Source organism: Pteropus vampyrus, unplaced genomic scaffold (genome assembly GCF_000151845.1).
Source record: "Pteropus vampyrus isolate Shadow unplaced genomic scaffold, Pvam_2.0 Scaffold102, whole genome shotgun sequence".
Classification (NCBI taxonomy): Eukaryota; Metazoa; Chordata; class Mammalia; order Chiroptera; family Pteropodidae; genus Pteropus; species Pteropus vampyrus.
Window position 1 is genome coordinate 1,717,851 of NW_011888883.1, and position 11,345 is coordinate 1,729,195.

Genomic DNA, 11,345 nt, shown 5'->3' on the forward strand with positions numbered 1-11,345 from the left:
TCTGTGACATTTCAGTAAAAGCAGCTCCCCATCTTGTTTTTTGACAGATTTTATAGTAAGGACTTCACTAGGTATTTATGGAATTGCTTTTCTTAGCTTTTTTTTTCTTTTTGTATATTAATTTTTCTTTGCTTTTCTTGCCCTTCATAATGACACTGTCTTAAAAGACGAAAGTCATAAAGGGAAAAAGAGCAGAGCTTGAGAAATTGTGAACAAGGATTGAGGGATGAGAAGAAATTATTCTTATTTGTGTTGGTCATTAGAGTTTTTGGTGGATAAGTTAATGCTGTGAGTCTCAGGAATTATTTTAGGACTAGCTGTTAAGGTATTTATTCCCTGTGCTGTGCGTCTTCACTGAGTCCCTGCAGGACCTTGGAGCCTGAACTCTTCCCCAGAGAACATTCCATAGGGGAAGTGAAAGAATGTAATATAACATAGTGAAAGCAAAAAAAGGCCAAATGTTTAAAAGCTGGATTTGAGTGAGCTATGGACCACTGACCAAATAGAATGTATATAAGTCTTATAATTGATAGGACTAGCTTCACTGTATTAAATTGAAACAAACAAAAAAATCAATCTTTTGATATTGGTAGGGTTACTAAAATAATTAAAATAATTATATAACATAGAATATGGATTAATTTCTTAAATCATTTGAGACATTTTAATGTGCTCTCAGAAAAATTGTCATTTGATGATATGATTTTTAACATTAAATTTTCATCTTCTAGGTGCATCCAAATGAGCTAACAAATGGTGTCATAAATGCTGCATTTATGCTTCTTTTCAAAGATCTTATCAAACTCTTTGCTTGCTACAATGATGGAGTTATTAACTTACTTGGTAGGTAGAACTACTGAATGGCGTCTTTGAATGAAGGCTGATCAAATGCAAAGATCTGGATACTGCAGACTTAGTACATAAAAACCTTAATATGTATTTCATTCAGGTCACATTTCTCTGTATATTCTCATATCAGTCAAGATTAAGAGCAAGAAATGGAAAGCATCTAGATGTTTCAAGCAGGAGGGGATGTCATATAGGGATTTTGGTGGTTATGAAATTTCAGAATGACTGAAGGAGTATGTTCTAAGCTTTGCCTCTAGGAATAAGTTCCATAACAATAAATAACTATTCCACTGTGCTAACAACTACCTCTGACACCACCCCTGGAGATGTACAGGAAATAAGACACTGCCACCTTCTTATGTATAATAGTGAGAGGGTCCACTTTAGCTCCTAGGTTCCTGGATCCATGCACTCTAGCTATGGTGAACAACATACCATATAAACTAGTCAATGGTTCAGAGTATATATTAGAATCCCTAACTTCTTTAGGCATATTCATAGAGCAGGTTTGAAATGGATTCTTCTGCAGGCCATTCCATCATTATGTAAGGCCAGCTCCTTCTGGACCGATGGGATTCATGCTAAGACTGATGAATTCTGTGGGGTGAATCTGTCGTCTCACTTCTTGTGCAGTAAAAATAGAGGCAGTGTGGTATGAGATACCATGATGGTGAGTAATTCCACAGATGGTGGTACTGGCAGAGCAATGTGGGCAGAGATGATAAATCTATATTCAGATAAACTATCTGTTACAGTATAGAAAGATTGCTGCTCTCCTCCCTAGGAGTTAATCCCTATCTTGTTACCTGGTGGATGAGTTGATACTCCCTAGAGTATGGTGCTATGGTGGAAGCTCAGCATTGATCTCAGGTATTGACAGACTAAACCAATTCATAACCTCCATTTCGGATGCAACAGACAGTTTGTTCATCAACTTATGGAGTCCTCTTAGCCCCCTGATTATTGAGGCCTTTTTGTGGGATATATGTCCTTTGGTCTGCATTTGCAAGGGATGAAAATAATTTGATGCTCTTGATTTATTCTGAGAGGTCTGTTTACTATTTCTCTACCCAGATTGGTAGATCATATAGTGACATTCTGGATCCCCAGGGAGTAGCATCAGCTTAGAGTCAGTGTCCCTGAAAAGTCTGGGTATGTCCCTTTCCCCTGGTGCATAGTCACTCTGATAATGGTCCTTTTGCAGGAGATGAGGGGAAAGTGTTTTGGCTGTGCTTCTAGGACTTTCCTTAAGAGTACTTGAAGGGCTTATTGAAATTTAGGTTTTTAGACCCTAACCCAGACTTTCTAATTCAGTGGGTCTGGGGAAGGCCCTGAGAATTTGCATTCCTGTCAAGGTCCTGAGCGATACTGTTGCTGCTGGTCTGGGGGATTTCATTTTGAGAAATCCTGTCTTAGAGCCACTCCCAGATGTTCAGATGTTCAGGCTAGCACTTCGAATCCATCCTTTTTAGGATGGTCACCCAAATTGATAAATTATCAATTACTTTATAAAATCTAATGTGATCTTTCTTCTTTCCAGCTCAGAACCTTTAGAATGCATTCCATTTCTCTAGATTTTTTATCATTTAGGATTGACAGACTTGGGAATGGGGAGGTGGATACAGGATACCCAGTTAAATTTGTATTCAGACCAACATGAATAACTTTTTTGTACTGATAAGTACTGTGCACTATTTGGGACATGCCCATGCTAAAAATTATTTGTTGTTTACAATTTAAATTTAACTCGGTGCCTGGCATTTTATCTGACAATCCTATTGCCAACATAAATTTACAAAATCTTGCACTTCTTTTAGCATGTAATATTCTCCTCCTGGGTCGGACTTTGTGCTCATCTCCATCAGGCATGCCAGAATTGCTGGATTTTAATCTCATTTAGGAATTGAAGCTGTTGGCAAAGAGAGGAGGGTAAGAAGTGCAGGGAGAGGGCGTGAGGAGACTTTATTCCTTCATGAAAGGTGGGTCGATTTCAGGATCCCCAAGCAAGGCAGGACCAGCTTTTTCAGACTGAGAGGGAAAAGCTTTTTCAAGAAAGAATAGTTCATTTTGGATGGAATATACTTAAGTGCTTTTTTCTCAGTTTTGTTTCACAAGAAATGTCTTAACTTTCACAAAAGAAACCGTGATAAGGCTGGAAATTTAACTTATTCACATTTGTTATAATTCAGCAACTCGCAAGATTAAACAATCTGACTTTTAGCTATGACAGCCCTGTGTCAGCAAGAGATAAGATTATTTCAGAACAGCTTAAAGTACCACAGTCTGAATGGAACCTTGAGCCAATAATTTAAAACCCTGTGTTGTCATTTTCTTTTTTAAGCTCTCCAGTAGATTCAGGAGCAGCCATCCACCCACAGTTCTGTTTGCCTTGCTCCCATCATGGCATCTGTCCCAGCAGCTACTTGGTCTGATAAGCTTCATTCTGGGTATTCATTTCAGAAAACCATAGATGATCATATAAGTAATTATTTTGTTCCTGTGTAGCACAGACTATGAGAATCCAATTTTTCAGTAGTAGTAGCAGGTTGTCATCTATGCCTTCCCATCTAATCAGATTACATATTTAATCCTAGATTCCCATATTTGACATTGTTGAAGGTCTGATTTCTCCTACTTCAGGTATCTAATACCATGTCTATTCAAGAAACAGAAATACTTGGAACCCATATAATTTTATTAACCGATGTCACCCCAATAAATTTAGTTAAAAAAAAAAAGAAACAGAAATCACTATATATATTCTAAATAAAAATGGAATTAATACAGGAAGTTAGGTGTTTATGTAATTATTGGAACCCTGCAGGAACTAGGCTCAGCCTCCTGAGATGACTACTGAAATAGTTTCTTCCACGCTAGGGAAGCTACTACTGAGGCTGCCACTTTATGGTATGCTAAAAATAGGCTGCTGTTCCCACTTTGGCTGTCTTGCAATCCTAGGAAGCTGGAGAATGGTCACCTGAAGCTATAATCCAGATAGTAGGGAGTCAGATCAAGCAGCTCTAACCATAACCATTACTTCTCAAAACCCAGGAAGCTGAAGGGTAGACAATGGAATGCTGCCGGAAGATAATCTCACACTCCTAGGATAGTATAACTTGTTATAAGAAACAGCTAAAAAGGTATAGGAAAGACAGCTTCTGCCTCAGTTTCACCTTCTAGATCTCCCACAGGTCTGTCTAATTTGCAGAACTAAACTTTCATCTGAAACCCTGGCTTCTCATGAGTCTAGAAAAAAATAGAATGGAGGTTGGGTGCGCCAGTCACTGAGATGAAATACTGTGCCCTTGGAGCTTTTGCCTTTAGTGGGGAAAGATTGCTGTCCATAATATGCAGTTCAAAACCATATTACGTTTATTTCATGTGAGAGAGTTTATTGGTAAGCCAAATAAGATATTTTCTCATTTTCTTTTTGTTGGCCGATCTTATGCTTTCTTAACACTCAGAAATGTGAGCTTTTGCTAAAGTTCATTTCTAGCTGTCTACCATCTGCTCTTTCTGTATATTCTTCATTGTAAAACCTATCATTTTCATTATGTTGAATCCCAAATCTATTATTTGTTTTTACCTTTATTCCGAGCTTCAGTTTTGCATGTCTTCTTATTCGTAGAAACTTAGATTTAGATATTGCGTTCTTACCTAAAACTCAACAATCTCCGAAACTGAACTCTTGAATTTGCCCCTCTTAATCTCCTTTTTTCTGTTTATATATAATTAGACTTTTAAACCTAACACCTTAATTACCCGTGATGTGCTCACCTTACTCAAATTCATGCCCGGTTGATTTATTCTCATACTCTCTCACCACTGTACCCTTGTTTCATTCCCAGTTCTGTTCAAGAACATTGGATTTATTGTCTTCACAATTCGTTTAGCCATTAAACATGTTAAGCCATGTGATTCTCCTCTGTTGTTGTCTTGAACAGCTTCTTAAAATGCTGCTCTACTTGATGTTGACATCACAGATTGTACTAATAATGTATTTTCTCTTTATATTAAAATACCATTCAGTACATATTTAATTTGAAAAATATAGTCTATTGGCCAAGGTTAGGAGCAGGAAAAGAGAAGAGTTAACATCTTTTCCTATTAAAGACCTGACTTTTCAAAAGTGGTAGAGGTGTATGTTCTTGCCTGATGACATTCTGGTGTTGAGTGGCTGGCTGCCTTCTGGCATTGTCAAATTGCTCTTGTAAAAGTAACACTCTAGAAGATAGGTACACTTAGTATCCTAAGTGTTTTCAGACAGGTGTGTTTTTTATTTGTTTGTTAGATAGTGCTAGGAATTAACTTTATAAATATATTATGTGTTAGTTTTAATCAAGGACTTTATGACCAGTTCTCTATATCTAATGTTGGAATCAGTATTGGTGCCACGAATCTTCACAAACACTTGATCACTGTATTGAAACTCTGACGTTCAACTTAGAAGACATTTCCCTTACTGACTGGTGGTCGTTAATAATAGTCCATATTCAGAATCTCGGTTTGTCTTACAGGGATGAGATTCCTTTCTGTGTGGCTCCTTTCTCAGAACAGATATTCCGTGAAAGTTAATACTAACATGCTAGGGGTATTTATCAATACCTTACCAAGATTCATGTTACAGATGTCAAGTTTGATCATTTCAAATACTGAAAATCAACATGTGTTGCCTTTAATATTAAAGAAAGGCAGAGGCTCATTTCTGGGTGACCCAGCCCTTCTGTCAAGCGTTAATTTCTTTGGACCCTGCCCTGGTCTCTTAGGAGACAAAGAAACCTCACAACTTTGCATATATCAGTACATGTTGCCTTTTGGTGTTACTACCAGTATTAAAGAAACAATTACGAGATTATAACCTAAAGCCATTATGTTTGAATCTCTTTTGTTGCTGAATCCTAAATTACCAAGACAGATACAATTTAAAAAGCATCCAGAAGAGACAGAGAAGAATTGCTTTAAATTTTGTTGCATTAGTTTTAAAAGAAAATGGGGATTATTCAGTTTGATTTCTCTTTTTGTGTTATTGCTGAAAATCTGACATAAAGAACTAAACTTAGATCACAGAAATGTAATTTAGATATTTAGAAATTGTTTATGTGAAGATTGTACAACAAGAAAGAGAAGTGTTTTTTTTGTTTGTTTTTTGTTTTTTTACCAGAATAAGTCTTTATTTTCAAACGTTTAAACTAAAAAAGAGTTGTTTCCTTGTAGCACCATGCTTCTGTCTGCATCGTTATAAACTACGATAGAATGGACAAAGAAAATATCCTTAGCTTTGGCCAGTTTTTGACTCACTTTCCTCTCAAATCTTAACAAGTAGCACAATATGTATTTATTTTCTTGATCTTTTTGCTTCTTGAGTACCCGACAGGGGTGGTCCATGCTAAAAGTAAAATTACGAAAAGACTGTCAACAGAAGGTAATGAGTAGCTGCCCTCAATAATTAGTTCTTTGTGTAATTATATATTATTAAACCTTCCTTGAGAAAATTAAAAATACTTTTGAAGTAGTAAAATTACATGCTGAATGAAATCAAGAACTTTAAAGTATAGAAGAATACAAAAATAGCACATGTTTAACCATGTGCAGATATGAAATAATGACGATCTGAACTACCATTTATGATCCAGAGTTGCCTCGGAGATATTGTTGGTCTACCATGTCTCTATCTGCAGTGTCAGTAATTATTGACTGAATGAACCAATGAATGACTGGCTGGCAAAAACACTGATAGAGTGCTGGTTTTCTTTAAAACTGTGTGGAAAAAATACACTGTCAGCCTGCAATTGTAATGGCACTGTTGTAGTACCTTAATGACTGTGAAGTCTAATCTTGGGAGGCAGAAAAGACCAGCAAATTGATCATGTTTTTCTATCTTGAAAAATACAGATTGAGGAAGAGGATACAATTATATACAAAGTCAGGAAGAGTTTGGTAAATCAAATGCTTTTCACAGAACTTCAGCCTTTTAGCGCTAAGGGAGACATTATAATGTTTGAAATAAATAATTCATGACCAATAAAACTAGGTATTAATTTATATGGAGTGTAAAATTATATTCCCAATAAAGTTTAATATTACTTACCTCTGCAATTTCTAGGTAACTAATATTAAGTTTTGTTGGGAATATAATATTCAAATATTAACTCATGTATCTGGAGTAAATGATAAAATTTATAATCTGGCAAGAAATACTGCCACAGTAATAGCATATTAGAACTAGAAGTGACCTTGAAAGTCATCTCATCCAACTTTTCATTCAGAGAATTCTTTGATTCAGGGACGTTTGATTGTTTTACGATATATAAATTACTGGTTTATAGTGAGCTAGTAAGAAAATAAGGATGCTGTTGAATGCAGTCATAACTTTTGAGATTGTTATCATGAAAAATTTGATGCTGTTTTCCAAAACAATAGTAGGATAGCTGGATCAGATAACTGGGATACCTGTTGTGGCATTTCATATGTTCTACTTTAATTGTATTTTCATTATTTAAATTGTTTCGTGTGAGACACCTTAGAACATAACACCTTATTTAAACTACTCCAAGGGTCCCCTTGTTTGGGTGCTTTAGGATCTTATAGATTTTAGTGCCAAGTGTTTTGATTCAAATATTAATTTAAGCTTCAAATACTACTACTAATATAAGCTTAGAATAAAATCGAATATAATACTCTTTGCAAAATGCTTGTCCATCTCTTCTAGAAAAGTTTTTTGAAATGAAGAAAGGACAATGTAAAGATGCTCTAGAAATTTACAAACGATTTCTAACTAGAATGACGAGAGTGTCTGAATTTCTCAAAGTTGCAGAGGTAAGTAATACTAAGCTTTCTTGGAAATATGATTTTCAAATATTAGCTCATGTATCTAGGGTGAATGATAAAATTTATAATCTGGCAAGAAATATTGCCACAGAGTAACGGTGTATTAGGACTGGAAGTGACCTTAAAAATCATCCCTTCCAATTTTTCACTCAGAGCCGTACTCTGTACTCCTGCGTCCCAGATGATCATTCTGTCTTCAAATAAAGGTTTCATGGATCTGAGCTCATTTACTATTTCACAAAGTGGTCCATTCCGCCATCCCACCTAACAGCTATCTTCGATTGTAAGAAAGTGCTTCATTTTTATTGAACCCTAGAAGAAAACCTTAGAAAAGTCGGTTCATTGTTCTTAGTGTGTAAATGATTAATCATAAAATCTGACCTTTCTAACTTGTCAATGATTGAAACACAATGAGAAACTAAAACAGAAAATACAATTTTATAAAGTTTATAAATTGTTTCTTAAGGACAATTTTTATACTTAAAATAATTGTGTAGCCATACAGTCGGTGTTCCTCAGGTTATCTGTAAGTTGGCCTTTAAGCTTATAAAAATCCAATTATTGATTCATACTGATAGTGGAAATTATGACATTGTTATTGTAGTCCTTTGGCAAGATGACAGATGAGTTTTTATATTACATGGGTTTTTATATTACTAGGACTGACTGGAATGCTGTGTGCAAGGGCTTCTAAAGCTCAACAGCAAAACGTACAGTGGCCTTGGGCATAGGACATCCATGACATGTTTTTGTGATTTTTGCCATTTTTGAGAATTTAGCACACAACAAGCATTTTATATACACAATTTCAAAAGCAGTCTAGTCCATGTATTATATTTTAAATCTCATTTATTCACAGGAGTAATAATTGTAAAATTCAAATGCTGAGACCAAAATAGTATTGTAAAATGTTGTCTCTTCAGCTTTGATCCATACAGCTTGTAATCAGAATAAAAATATTTTTTATACAACATGGGAAACAAAAGATAAAGCTTAACTTATATAAATTACGTATACATTAAAGCATGTTCATGTGTATTTCTTCATGGATTAATTGATATTGTTGATCTTTAAGGAAGGGTAATATTGCTTGAAACTTCTGCTTTTGCTGCTACACAAGTTTTATTTTTTGTGTTTGATATGATTTTCCCATGGTTTGACCATAATTATCAATGTAATCTAGTACAATTTGCCTAATTTCTTTCTGGGAAAATAATCAATTATGCCTAAGCACCTAGAGCAGATTATTTCATTGTTCCACTAATTTCTAATGTACATGCTTTCCAGTTTTCCCATTTGTTACTATATATATCAGATAAGGACCTGGACATGTGACATCTTGGGTTTACATTTCTCTAATCAGCTTAAGACTTAGCTCAAGGTCTTCATGAGAAAAGGGGCACTTATTTATCAATTCCTTCTATTTTTACATGTAAAATTTTACTTTCTCTTAGTATAGACCTAATTCAGGCCTTTGTGAATAAGAGTCACAGAAATCAGACCTCATTTTGAAAGCCTGTCCTTAAATAATTGAATAATAAATATTTTACTTTTATTTGAACATTATGATTAATGTTTCATAGGATAGATACTAATTTACAAAATTATTTTTAATAGAATAAACACTAACTACAATGGCTAACCATAACCATTTATGTTTTCTTTCACATTAAAATTTCATTGTTCATAATTTAAACAGTAATTGTTTGAATACTAGTGTTTAGTTGTTTGGTTATGATTGGTTAATACACAAGTTTTTTGACAAATGTACAAAGCTTCTCTGTCTTCCAGTTAGTAGTCATGTGATGTATGCTATCCTGTAGTTAGTACCATTTGCCTAAAGGGTGTGTGGAAGACTTCCGGAATGTCATTTAAAAAATACAGCTATATTGAGTATTTGGCAAATGTTAACAATAAGTTGTTTGTCATATTAAAAGAAATGTAGAGTAGTAGAATAATTTCTATGGAAATGTTCAAATTTCCCAGTGGAATTGCTTGACATGCAAAAAAACTTATCATGTTTTGTATTCTTAAACAGTTGTCCCTAGCTGTGCACAGAGATTGATTCCAGGGCCCCCTCTAGATACCCAAATCTGCCAATGCTCAAGTCCCTTATATAAAATGGCATAGGATTTGTGTATAAATTACACACATCTTCTCTATACTTTAAATCATCCCTGGATTACTTATAATATCCAATATAGTATAAATGCTGTGTAAATAGTTGTTATACTATATTGTTTAGGGAATAATGACAAGAAGAAAAAGTCTGTACATGCTCAGTATGGACACAACCATCATAAGCCTAACTACATAATACACATCAGCAAAAATGTAACTTTTTTTCCAAGCTTTTTTGATCTATGACTGGTTTAATCTACGGCTATAGAGAGATGACTGTACTGAAAGCTCATAAAGCAGACAACTGAAACTTTGTAAAATGTTTGTTTTATAGGTAACAGATATTTCTGCTGAACATACTTCCCTTTTATAGAACCAAGTTATTTTTAGTTTGCTATTCCAAGGTAAATACCAAGTCATAGGAGTTAAGTCTCCCAGAATATTTGTAGACACAAAGTGATGAGATTTCTGTAATACAATCATACTTCAGCTCAATCTTCCAGTTGTATTGTGGTTCAGAAATTCAGGGCAGTAAAAATAGCAATGTCAAGGAAAAAAATTCCTAAATCGTGTCTTTAACAGAATTATCCATTTAATAAAACACATCACCCTTTACCAAACTGATTCCAATATTAGGGATCCATAATACTGTCATTTAAAAATGGCTGACTTTATTCATATTACTATTTTAATGGATCATCTAAAGAGGTATTAAAATATGGAAATAAATGGAATGAAGTTGCCTCGGTTTATAATTTCCATAATTTGTAATAATATGAGTGAGTATAGAGAAGCATCAGTGACTTCCTTAAAGCCAGAGTTCAGTCATTAGCAGTTAAAGCCTGTATTTGGAGAGAACTCTCTAGCATAAGTTGATTTAGAAAGATGGGGGCCAGTGCTCTCTACACCAGCAATTCCCCGTAGTGGACAATTTTGCTCCCTCCTCCTCTCCAGAGGACAACATCCGGAGACATTTTTGGTTGTAACAACCAAATAGTAACATAGTAATAGTAAGAGACTTTAATAACCAATTTATATCAATAGATAGATAGAGGAAGAAAAGTGGGGCTACAATCATCCAGTAGGTAGAGATCAAGGATATTGCTAATATCCTACAGTACACAAGAGTACCACCAAAAGGAATTATCATCCCAAAATGTCAAAAGTGCTCAGGTTGAGAGACTAATCTAGTCATAGAAAAGGCAGAGGAAAGAAGTTAGTGCAGAACTTGACGCACAAGTGGGTCTTCCAATCTCCAGTTTGCTATATTGTCTTAATAAGAGCCCAACACTTAGACTCCGTGTATTTACTTCCACATTTCCATTAGTATAATCAAAGCACTTGGTTTTTCAAAAAGAGAGACTTTGGTTTAACCCACATTGTTTCTTTGAGAATCAATTTAATCATCTATATAAAATTAGATAATTGAAGTTATGATTTGCATTTTTCCCAACTTTTTATTTTGAGTAATTTTCAAATCAACAAAAAAGTTGATAAAGTAGCTTAGGTGAACACCTTTATACTCTCTTCATTAATTCACCTTTATT

The 11,345-nt window shown here is 34.7% G+C and overlaps 1 protein-coding gene across 19 annotated transcripts in view; it reads left to right on the forward strand.

The window, feature by feature from the left end:
- Window positions 1-11,345, forward strand: part of SNAP91 (synaptosome associated protein 91) — a 139,089-nt gene that overhangs the window by 42,663 nt on the left and 85,081 nt on the right. For all 19 annotated transcript variants that reach the window (XM_023533421.1, XM_023533420.1, XM_023533418.1 and 16 more), the window contains one exon: window positions 7,559-7,665. In XM_023533421.1, coding sequence (XP_023389189.1) covers window positions 7,559-7,665 — 107 coding nt within the window. The remainder of the gene's footprint in view (window positions 1-7,558; window positions 7,666-11,345) is intronic.